At 47.1% G+C, this 12,503-nt stretch overlaps 1 protein-coding gene across 1 annotated transcript in view; it reads left to right on the forward strand.

The window, feature by feature from the left end:
• Positions 1-10,358, forward strand: part of LOC128731243 (G protein-coupled receptor kinase 2) — a 34,581-nt gene extending 24,223 nt beyond the window's left edge. The window contains exons 6-11 of the mRNA XM_053824350.1: positions 5,856-5,961; positions 8,846-9,035; positions 9,135-9,383; positions 9,460-9,821; positions 9,909-10,172; positions 10,257-10,358. Of these exons, the coding sequence (XP_053680325.1) occupies positions 5,856-5,961; positions 8,846-9,035; positions 9,135-9,383; positions 9,460-9,821; positions 9,909-10,172; positions 10,257-10,358 (1,273 nt within the window). The remainder of the gene's footprint in view (positions 1-5,855; positions 5,962-8,845; positions 9,036-9,134; positions 9,384-9,459; positions 9,822-9,908; positions 10,173-10,256) is intronic.
• The last annotated feature ends 2,145 nt before the right edge of the window (positions 10,359-12,503 follow it).

A 12,503-nucleotide genomic window follows, 5' to 3' on the forward strand; every position in this document is an offset into this window, starting at 1 on the left:
GTAGCGTGGTTTTCAATCAAACTTGTGTCCTATATTTTATCTCTCGGTTGCTGCTCTTTAGGCAGCGTGTTTTAATTGTACCACGGTGATCGTTGACATTCCCAGTGTGCAGTAATCAACGAGTATCTTGAGCAAGAGGAGAACGTTAGTGGAGTGATTTTGCAACTACCACTGAGGACCTATACGATTGAGTAGAGCGAGGCCTCGAAGACCTCGGTAAATGAGCAGACACTTAACCTTCGGTGTCATACGCCGTAATTTATTCTCAACGCCAAGCAAGATAGCGCGAATAAGGGTTCGATGTTCGCTGGGATCCGTTCACTAGCGTGCACATGATTGTGGTATGTTTCTGGCGTGTTTGGTGTCGGGTTGTGCAATTCATTCCTTAGGCCGGTTTTCGTTAAGTTGTTCTGCTTCCTGCTTACGGTAACATTGTTGCCGAAGATGCATTTTCATGGTGCATCTAGCTCAGTCAGAGATGTCGACGAGTGTTGTCACTATCGGTAAGCTAGGACGCTTCGTTCACACGTATGTCCGCACGGTGTTCCGGCTGTCAATCTAGACCAACGAAACGGAGTTCATGATTTATGATGAAGGTGAGCTTTTCCACCGCCTGTTACATAGTCGATAATGAAGTGCAATAATAAAACGAAAAAAAAACAGCAACACATTCTTCTGAAGTCGGCCTTAGTTGTACGGTTTCTTGTCATGACTTTGCAAGTTGGTTACCGTTCGCTGCACGTTGTTGGGCTTATTTGCACGGGATGAGTAGGTGATTCTCCAATCTAAGGAGTGCTGGAATTTCAAAGTATCTTGTTCAATGCTTAAAATGAAAGTTAACCCTTTATCCATTTGAAAAAAGATGAACCCTCTGCACCTTTCCGAAAGCAACATTCACGCTGCTTCTAGGAGCAGCAAACGGTGGATTTCCATTTCCTACGCGCATCTGATATTAACTACAATTTTAATGCTCTTTCAAAACAATCGATGAATTGAAACAAAGATGTAGTTTCGTGTTTTCATCATTCCCATACAACCATTTTTTTTTTGCAGGAATGTAGAAAACTCAGTAAAGCACCTGAATTTCGCCCCACCATGGCAAGCGAAACAGAATGAAAAATGACTTTTGAAGCATTTTTCCTGTAAACTTTTTTTACAATATTTGTTAGCGCAGCCAGTCCGAGTTATTCCACTTTTCCACCATTCAACGACGAACACAAATACCGTCCAGGCTTTTCCTCTGGCCGGTCGGCCCTTGGCGGGGTATTGATAAATGTAGGCCAATTAGTACGGAAACGGCACAGTTCGCAGAGTGGAATGAGGAATGAGTCCGATCAGCAAAAGCAAGCAATTGATTACAAAACTTTGAAGAAAAGCGTTCGCCTTTCTCCTCCCGGTCCGATTCCTCCCAACGGTGGGGCAACCCTAGAAACGAAAGGATCGATGATGTGAAACGGACGCTTGGAATGATTCCTCCGGTACGTAGCGGAATGCAATATCAAATTCCATAGCGCGCACCGTGGCACCGGTGGCAGGCTTTTACTGTCGTCGACGTTGCTTTTGAGTCGTTGCCTCCCGTCGTCAGGATTGCGTTCTCGAGAGTCACCGCCTTCGCCTATATTCCTGACCAAGCTATCCTGCCCCCGGATGTAGTGGCTGGGCAACCAACCACCATGACGGGCGGAAGGCAACACAATAATATTTCCTTCTAGTGTTGGCCATTAGCTCGTTTTTCTGTTGGTTCGACTTGCGTTCAGTTTGCTCAGTACCCCCGCACCTTCAGACCCACGGGACCCTGTTGGAGCATCAGGGAAGGCGTTTTCAAAACCCTGGTCTCTCCCTCGCGGCCTCTGGTGAACGTTTTCAGTTCCCTGTCACATCCAGTGGAAACTTTGGGGAGTAGGAAAAAAGGAAAATACCACTCCGATCGATATGAATTTCACTGGAGGGTGCTCTTACCGCTGCCCAAGTACGCTGGCTTACAGCGGCGCCTGTAACCGCGCTATAGGGGCGTTTAATGTCCTTAGCTTGGTGTGTCCCGGTGGAAATGGGATTGCTTGGTGTTTTTTTTTTCTTTCGCCCGAGCAATAAAACCGACCACCCCCGGTCCGTCATTACCGGGCGAGAGACGCCCGGTTCGTCGTGTGGGTAAAAGTGCATCTTGGAGGTGGGTCATTTGGGACGACGCGGGTCCTTCGAGTCCATCGGGTGATGGTAACTTTTATGTGTCCACTGATGAATGGCCGAGCTAGCGGTCTATTGCAGAAACAGTCGGTGAGCGTGAGGAACTTGGGAGAGTAATTAAATGGCACTGTTTCGCACGCGGAATGGAACGAAGAGTCATTTGTTGGAAGTTTGCGCTCGGTTAGCTGTTATTGGTTGACTCATTAGGGGTTCGATTTACTCAACCGAGGCGCCCACGAGGGATGGGCTCCAGGATGAGGCCACCAGTGGGGATAAAATTGCACTCGATGCATTTGCTAGCTAAAGGGCGCGGCGAGATGGTTTAATGCGCACGTTGTCTTATTGCAGATTCTCAGCAACTTTCGTCCCATTCCCAGTCATTTGTTGGGAGAGTCGCGTGGAGCTAAAACCATGTGGATTCCGACTACGGTAGCTTTGGCGATGCGATAGTATCAACTACGAATGTGCTGAGCGGTTTGTGGGTGAAAATGAATATTTAATTGAACGGTTCGTGGGATGGGTGTGCTGTGAAATACGATACGGCTGGGACGGAAACGGAGGAGGAATCGTTATTTGGAAAGGATAGAATATCACGTACCAGCAACATTGCGTTCTTCCGTAAAAGGTTTTTGGATAAATGAATCGATTTCCCGAAACGAATTGAGCCGAAATGTCCCCTCATTTCAATGGGCCCTCGAATGTAGGCCAGCACAATTCGAAATTGGATGCAGTTTCGTTGCGCCAATGCATTATAGATGACACCCATTATTTAGTGAATTTGTGACGAAAGTTCCACCAACCATCGTGCTACAGTTTTCCACTTTCGCTGCGGTCGCGAGTGAAAAAGCAACATGGCGCGGAAGACACAAAATCAATAAAGACATAAACGTTGACGGATGACTTCCGGTTTTTTTTATCCCTTCTCTGTATGTTTCAGGCTGCATGTGTGTCGTCCGCAGGGTGTATTCAAGAGACTGCGACACAACACGCCGAATGTTGTTTGAACAACATGCTTTTGCCATTGGTGTTAGCGCTTTGTGGTTGTCATTGTCCGGGTCCCGCTCCGGATCATCTGGAAGCCGCCTTTCCCGGCGTGTCCTCGATGTTCGCCGGCTATTAAACATACACACCCCCTCCTAGCAAAGCATACATCATCCATGAATTAATGATGTTTGCCATTTTTCCTCCCCGTTCGTTGCCGCGGCGTGTGAATGAAAGCTTTACCGGAAGGTTGCTAAAGCACCCAGGACCACTGAAACGGGTGGCCATCCAACCTGCATAGTGCGAGTCGCGTTCTACACGGAGTAACACGGTCCTTCTGGATTGGCCCTTCCCCAAAGGCGCATTGGGAGATTTCTGCCGTTATCCTTGCCATCGTTGTCGTCGTCGGTTTGCACACCCGACCTGAGTAAATCATCCACCAACCGGGCACGGGTCCACAGTCAGTTCTCGCCGGACTAATTCAATTATTTCTCGATTACACGTATCGTGTTTGTTTGCTGAGGGTCGTTCGTGTGTCCTGGCCGCCTCCAGCACTCGGCGTCTATAAACACCGCGGCTTCGTACGTATGCTTTCCCAGATATGCAGCACTAACATCCGGGAAAACGAACGTCGGCCGTGCGAGCTTCACGCTACGTGGCCAACATGTTTGCTCTGGTTGTCCTCGGTTCCGATGGTTCCGACGAATGTCTAAATTGCTGGGAATTCTACCGGAAAGGACACGCTCACCTCTCGCGGTGGTGTTCTGCGGCTTGGAGAGAAAATGTGCCGCGTAGGCGGTAGTTTGATTCCGCCTCAATGCTCGCGTGGATTTGTGAAGAACCAAGTTCTAAGAAAATCGGCGTAGCGACACTTTTCTGGCTAATAGCTGCGAAATGAAGCGAACGCTCTCATCACCGACCCAGTCGACTGATAAGCTGTGCATTGGTTCGCAGCGGTTTTAGATGGGTGGCACAAGGACGTGCACGGCTATAGATAGCCGAGAGAGTGACGTCGTCCTACCCATGTTCGAACGCGATACCGTGATAGCTCTGATTAAAACACGTATGGCAACGTATGTTTCCGGAGCAAAGAGGACACCGAGAGCCCGAGAAGTGTAGGGAATCACCAAGTACATGTGGGCCTATGGACGTGGGCGTTTGTGTCCTTGCCGTGCATGCGTCCTGAAGTAGACAGGGGTCAGCAATATGTCACATCTGGTATGCACACTACTCATGTCAACCTTGCCTGTTTGCAGAAGTGTGCACTGGAGTGAAACAGATTGCAACGGGCACTCGTGCGGCTGTTCGATAGCTCATAATTAATTTGGATCGCTTGGTATGCTTACAATGTGTTTGCAAATCATCGAGCCAACCGATGCAATCAATGTTCCAGGAAGGCAAGAAATACTCTCCGTGGGCATAACGTAAATTCGTCTTCGTTTTCGTTTCACTTTGATTACATCAATGGTAAAGATAAACAGGAATTTGCTAAGATTTTCGAATAAGCGATGCGCGGTTGTGTGTCGTATCGATGTGCAATTAGGTGGAGAAATTCTCCTCGAGCTGATTGAGCATATCACTTACATGGAAATGTTGCAAAAAAATTACCTAATCAGTGGGAAAGGCATGTTAATAACAATCGATTCTGCTGGCCCCATCCACGGAAAATGATTTTGATTTGCCAAGCATGAATGAAAATCGATAGCATCATGTACCGCAGCTTATCCTATCGACTTCAACAGGTTCTGAGAATGCTGTTAGAGCTCATTTGAAAAGTTTCCAGCGATACATCAGTGAACGCGAATATCGATCGCAAATGATGCGAAGCTGTGAAAAAAGAAGCGCAAAATGGCGCTTTTCAAAGAATCGGCAAACGCTAACCCATCTCCAATCGGTTTTCTTTTCACATACTCGCCGTTTTTGCATCCTTCCACGATAGTCCGGTTTTATTCACTCAAGAAAACCTCTCCCACACACGTAAATAACACGTATGTGGTGGGTTTTTTTTTCCTTCTGGAGATTGTATGCTTCGCTCGGAGCCAAAGGGAAAAAAACTTCATCTCAATCATTTCCTTCAACGATGGAACCCGCATTTATTGGACGTGTTCTGCCGTTCTCCTCGCGAAAAGGAGAGCTCATCGCGGAGAAAAGAAACTTTGATTGAATGTGCCGACACTCCGACTGAACGAGGTGCTGAAGAACTGAGTACTTTCACTCTTGCCACATAGTAGAATAGGGGCTATTTTCCTGTCGCTACTCAGCCGAAGCGAAACCTGTTCTCTGGTGGGTTTATGGCCACATTTTTCAACGGGCATGGTTTTGGGTGAAAGTGGTAGAATGGTAAAATGAATTACGAAGCATCCGTTTGGAAAAGCTGACTTTTTCAGACTTTGATGGCTCGTGATGGGGGTTGTGATCTATTTGCTCTAAAGCCAGCCTTAAATACGGGCGAAGCTGAGCTGGGGTTCATTTGGGGAACAAAGATCTGCCAGTTCGCTTCATCTGTCTTTTTCCGTTTGCTTTGCCGGATCTTTCGGATGTCTTATGATAATTTTTCTGATGCCGCAAGTACGAATTAAAAGCGAAATTAATTTGTCCGTCTAACAAGGCGGGATATTTCACAGACCCGGAACCCCCCGAGTGACCATTGTTGTACTTACGAGATCTTTCTTTGTCCCGTCTATTTACAGGTACCTCCAGTGGAAGTGGCTCGAAGCACAACCGGTTACTTACAAAACTTTCCGCATGTATCGTGTCCTCGGAAAGGGTGGATTCGGCGAAGTCTGCGCATGTCAGGTAGGTGTCGCCCGTTCTCGAAAGCCAGGCCGAGGCTTCCCCTCAGACTTTGGTGAGGTTTTCGTTTTGAGTTTTTGTTGCTGTTGCGCTTCTCCTGACCAACGATGGCAACAAGCAACAGCGAATGCTTGCGGGGGTTGAAACACGCGAACGAAAGCATGAACTTTTCAAAGTTACTCCCCGTCGTAAAAAGGCTTTGCATTTGGTGCTCCTGTGGCATCTTTTCACGATCGCTCGGCGTTGCGGAGAAAAGCTAGTCTTGGCTTGGCGATGGCATGGGTGGGAGAGTGCTAGGTACATGAAAATACGAGCGAATGGCCCCGAAAATCACTGCTGAATTTGGAGCAAGTTGTACAAGGGAGGGAATTACATTTTCCGAGTAACAGTCGATTGACAATGTTAATTTGCGCGAAACCAACGTGCATTATGCTAGGGCGGCTCAGCATGGCACGTTTCACATGATGCGTGCAACTCAGGAATCTCCACAGAAAAGCTCCTAAAACACAATACGACTCCGTATCAGTTACGCTTGCGTTTCATCTCCATTTCGGGGGAGTATAATTTAAAATTCCATCGCATTCGAGAAGGACTTCTCCACGATCTCCTTGGCACATTTTTCTTCTTTCTCGAAACCCGAATTGATGAGTATTTGAAATTAAACATTCTGTTCCCCCAGGACAGCCATTCGCGCATAGATAAGAGAGCATAATTATAGCCAAACGAGCGACAAGATATCCCATGCAGCTCGCTGCAATTATGCGCCGTCCGAGGGGACTCGCGGTAATCCTAGCACCGAGTGGCATCCGAGTATCGATTTTCTTAAAGCGCTTCCTGTGCAGTGCAGGGTAGGATAATCCCGAACGGCTAAAGAAGAGAGCCGTATACGAGAACGATGGCGAAGCAGCGTAGCATGGCCGGTTGGCTCCTGCTCTCTGGCATCGAGTCAGCGTAGCCGGAAAAAGTACCCCGGATAAAATCATGCTCCAAAGCGAGAATTTTCCACCCTCCCGTGGTGTGCTTCCGTTGAGGCTACGATGCCTTCCTCGTGGCTGTCGCTGAGATTTCATCTCGGTATCATTGCACAATCAGCTCCCAATCTTGTGGCCCGCTTCGTCACGCTCCACCGAAGAACGTCTAGTGGCCTTTTCTCGTTCTCGTTGACTTCCGCCTGAGATGCAGGAAACACTGACATGCCCCGTCGGTGTGTGCTATGGCGTTGGTTCCCAGTGGGAGTGGGTGCTTGTTAACAATAGAGCAAAGCGCAGGTTAGAGTGGTAGTAAACGGTATGGTGGTAGGCGGTGCTAAGGATGTTCAGAGAGGGTAATCAGAACGATGAGCCCTTTCCGTAAGGTCAACCGGCGTTATTAATATTGATTAACTAGCACGGGTTTCCATCATTTTCCGCGAACTAATGCGCTGCAATGGATCGCGCACGGGTAAGGAATTTACAAGATTGTGCAAGGCAATGGACAAGATTGCTGTCTTCGATTTCTCGTCAGCAAGCCGCGGAGAATTCCTGAATCCACCATGGTGTCGTTAAGCGTTGGCGAAAAGGAACGTTGAATTGCAGGCAATTTGTATGCAGTAAGGCAGCACCAACTTTCCCGCAGTGGGAATGATAAGGAGACTCCCTGTTCCAGCACCAAAGGCGTTGGCTAAAGGTCCACGGGCAAGGTGGAATATACTGGATTGCGGATTTTCTGGATGAGGTCGGAAATACGATCATCCAACGCTCGGCGGAATCTCGAGTCCGGCGCCTGATAGCCAGCCAGGTTGGCCAGGTCGGTGGCGTCCTCGTTCGCCCACGAGGTTCTACGGAACGGAACTGCAGCTACTGCTATGCACGGCAATGCTGCCAGTACCAATGGACAGGGGATTTACTTTGGAAAGTTATTCCTCCGCTGCTGCTAGCAGGATTGTTTACTCCGTTTGATACTGTTTGTAATTCAAATTTAAATCGAGATGTCGCAAACGGAAACAAAGTGTCGCCATTTAGATAGCAGGATGGCAGGAGAAAGGAGATAGGATAAGGTTCTGTTCCGCGTTCTCCATTGTCGTACCGGCGGGCCTCGTGCTCGGAGGCGTGGGAGGATTTGTTTTTTTAATATGAATAATTCATTCACCTTTCGGGACGGATATTGCCGAAGACGGGAATGGCTCGAAACGTGTACCTGCGAAGAAGGATTCTTACAAAAACGAGGTGTGGGATGTGGTTCGGTGTGGGGGAATAGCGAAACGTTTGTAAACCCATTTGATGTTGGTAGAAGCATGTCCTTCTTTGTTTGTGTGCTTTGTGCAGCAGTAGGCAAGCATGATAAGATGTACATAAGTAAGAAGCGCATAAATTATTTGCGGCATCGTTACTGCTTTATTTTAGTGGGTGTATTTTTTTGGCCTCTCCTTCGTGATGGCGTGACAAAAAACAGAACGATGCTTTATTTTGTTGTACCATTTTTCGCTGATGCTAAATATCGTAAACCGTATGTAGGAAACCGCATTCGACTGATGGAATGCAAATTGAAAGTAAATTGGCAAATGATCGCTGGATGACACCCACCCACCCAACTGATGCAATCGGTGTGTGCTCAAACACGTGCATAACCCGAACGAAACCATCAAGAAGCAAAACCGCGGCAGATTGCATTTCACACGTTGACTACGCAGGGTCTATGGATGGCTGTGGTCCTGCAACACGATCCCATGATTCACTCGTTCGAAGGGTAGCGTGAGAGGTCGCTGGAAATTGAATCAATCGATAGAGCAAACGCTAATTGTCTCTATTTGTTGGTGCCGCTTCCGTCCGTAATTGGTAGCCGATTGGAAATGGAGCTGGCTTCTCTAACACACACCGTGCTTGTTGTTCTCTCTGCTTCGCTCATTTAGGTACGCGCCACGGGCAAGATGTACGCCTGTAAGAAGCTGGAGAAGAAACGCATCAAGAAGCGGAAGGGCGAATCGATGGTGCTGATAGAGAAGCAGATCCTGCAGAAGATAAACTCGCGCTTCGTGGTGAATCTAGCGTACGCGTACGAGACCAAGGACGCCCTTTGTCTGGTGTTAACGATTATGAACGGTAAGGCACGGCTGCAACACTGCTGTTACGGGAACAAATCTGATTAACTTTCTTTATCGCTTCTCTCTCTCTCTCCCTCTCTCTCTCACTCTGCAACAGGAGGCGATTTGAAGTTTCACATTTACAATATGGGCGGCGAGCCTGGATTTGAGCTTTCTCGTGCGCGGTTTTACGCCGCCGAGGTGGTCTGCGGGCTGGAACACCTGCACCAGCAAGGCATCGTCTATCGGGACTGCAAGCCGGAAAATATTCTGCTGGACGATCATGGGCACGTGCGCATCTCGGATCTCGGGCTGGCGGTGGAAATTCCGGAAGGCGATATGGTTAGGGGGAGAGTTGGCACCGTCGGTAAGAATCGGATTGGAGTAACCGTGGTGTATGGAGATCATGGCACTCGATGTTAACGAATTTGATTCCTCCACAGGATACATGGCACCGGAAGTTATCGACAACGAGAAGTACGCCTTCTCGCCGGACTGGTTCAGCTTTGGATGCCTGCTGTACGAGATGATTGAGGGCCAGGCACCGTTTCGCGCCCGGAAGGAGAAGGTCAAGCGCGAAGAGGTCGACCGACGGGTGAAGGAGGATCCGGAAAAGTATTCGCACAAGTTCAGCGATGACGCCAAATTGTTGTGCCAGCAGCTGCTAGTGAAAGCGGTTAAGAGCCGGCTCGGGTGCCGCAATGGGCGGCACGGTGCGCGCGAAGTGAAGCTACTTCCGTTCTTTAACAGTATTAACTGGAAACGGCTTGAGGCCGGACTAAACGATCCCCCGTTTGTGCCGGATGTAAGTGTGTGCGACGTTTACGCAATAAACACCTGCATGGAGTGGTGATGGGTGCACATTATTCACCAACTTTTTTCCCCTTGCTAGCCCCACGCTGTTTATGCCAAAGATGTGCTGGACATCGAGCAATTTTCTACGGTGAAAGGCGTCAACTTGGATGCGACGGATGAAAATTTCTACACCAAGTTCAACACTGGTTCCGTGTCAATACCGTGGCAGGATGAGATGATCGAAACGGAATGCTTCCGGGAGCTGAACGTGTTCGGTGTGAACGAATGCCCGACTCCGGATCTTCTCATCAACGCGCCGCCAGTGGTGGAGAAACCGGGCTGCTTTCCGTTCCGGAGAAAAGTAAGAGCGCTAACAGCATCCGCTAGGAGCCTCGAGAACGTATCTAATGGTGTGTCTGTGTTTTCTTTTTCATTCCTGGTCCAGAAAAAGCAAACGGCGCGCGAAAAACCGGTTCCGTTTAACGAGAAGTTGCTATCCTCTAGTCAAACAACGGTTAGCTGTAGCCAGGCACCAAACGAGAGCTGATAGGTGTAACCGTGTTCGAATAGTAACCACGTTGGAGGTGCTGGAACCACCGCGACCACCGTGCGCCGTTTGACCACCGAGCAAATACATAAGGGCCATCCCGAAGGCCGGAGCGATTGAGCGAACCACGTGGATGGTGTAGAAATACCGGCATCGGCATTAGGCAACAACGGCTACGTGCTGGACGGATTAATACGGAATACTCCCGAGATGAGGCGGAAACGCCCCTTTGCACATTTGTAAACCCTTCCTGCGCTTCCGAACGGATTCGGAAACGGTGTAGAAAATGTAGGAATCAAATTTCCGGTATTCGCTCCCACAAAACGGTTACACGATTACTTGCCATCATCTTAATCGTCTCCCCCACTCCCCATTGGCCAGGTGCCAGATGTTGTAGCTGGCATAAGATGTAATGTGGTTCATCCATTACGGAACTCTCAATGCTGTCTCTTAGCACAGCCAACTCACTCAATGGTACACAATTACACAATGCACATGATCATTTGTCTCATCCGCACGAATAGCAAATAATAGTAGGTGAAAGGAAGAGAGAGCACAAAAAGAAACAAAAGCCACAAAGGACAAGAACGTGTCCGTGTGTCCACAGAGGGAGCTCAAAAACACTATGCATTTTTGACCAGAAGGAAGAGAAAATGAACAAGACTCAATCGAGTATAAGATTCATGATGAATATGAAAACCGAACCGTACTTCGAGTCCTAGGAAGTACTAAAGCTTTGACTCTTCATGGGATGGAATGTTACTGTGGTGTAATTATATTTTTCGCACAATTTAAGTCAGACATGTATGTTTCGTGGTATTTTCTAGATCACCTCCTTGTACGCCTCAGCGTCGTATTGGGCTGAAGAAAACAAATGATTTGTTTCTTTTCTTTTTTGTTCGTATGCGTTCGGCATTATTCGATATGAAACAAGGCTGCCATCAGCATGTGTTAATGTTAACTGCCAGAACAACTCTCGATCACGATATTTCGAAATATGTTCGGGTGACAAGCAAAGCATTAGCGAACTCTAACGTGAAGCTTTTGTTTGTTACTAATAAAGAATACGCATCACGTTTTATTTTGTTTTGTTGTGTGTTGGGTGGTTATTTGTTAGCTTGGAATCTCGTTTTCGTTGCTCACAGGTCGAAACCGTTACTCAAAACCAAACGAATTTTAATAGGATTTAAGGGAGTTGTCAAAAGCCACACAAAGATCAACCCTGTCCATCACGAATTTAGTTTTTCTTTTGAGAAAACTCATTTGAAATCATTTGAATTGTGTTTTGTTACTGCATTTAAGTTTTTTCGTTTTTTGTTACAATTTGTGAAAAAAAATTCCCAAAACATTTATTTTCAATAACCGTCATGGTTTTTACGATATTTATAAATGTTTTTTTTCGTTCCGTTTCTAATGGACAATTAACTTGTGTTTCGTGGCTATTCAACGGTTGAAGAGCTAATGTCTAGACCGGACTGGCGGGATTCAAACAGAAAATTCTTTTGCAGTGCTCAAAATGGTTTAATTCAAACGCTCTTACTACAGGATATAGTTTGTATCAATTCATAAGCACCATCCGCGATTTCTACATAACCATTTATTTGTTGGTTTTGTTTTTCCATTTCACCTCAACTAAGAACATTATTAATGCTCAGATATGCGCAGCATGATAAACGATTTTTATGTCTGATAATCGATTTTGGTCGTAAATGTGTACACTCACATTGGCTAAAATAAAAAAAACTGACTCCTCACACATGGGGATGGTCTGTCAGGCGACGCATTTTTTTATTGTGCGGAACGGAAACCCAGTCCGAAATGCATTGGAAGGGTGTCCCTGTTTGTTGGGCAAAAGTATAGGGGCAGTACTTAAATAAGTAAAACAAAAAAAAATGTCTTAATGTCCGCATGATTGAAAAGGTAACTTTTCAATAATTTTTTCATACTCATGTACTAATCAATTATAAGCTAATTAGAAGATTCTTCGTGGCTATAGGAGGTAGAACGAGAAGTAATAGAATAACTCTATCGCACGCATACTACCTATTACTGTAGACACACGCACACTCCGACTCAGATGCAAACGCGCATAAAGCAACAAGAGAAAAAGGATACCGACCGGCGGACAGCGTAGCAAATGTCGAA

This window comes from Anopheles nili, chromosome 2 (assembly GCF_943737925.1).
Source record: "Anopheles nili chromosome 2, idAnoNiliSN_F5_01, whole genome shotgun sequence".
Classification (NCBI taxonomy): Eukaryota; Metazoa; Arthropoda; class Insecta; order Diptera; family Culicidae; genus Anopheles; species Anopheles nili.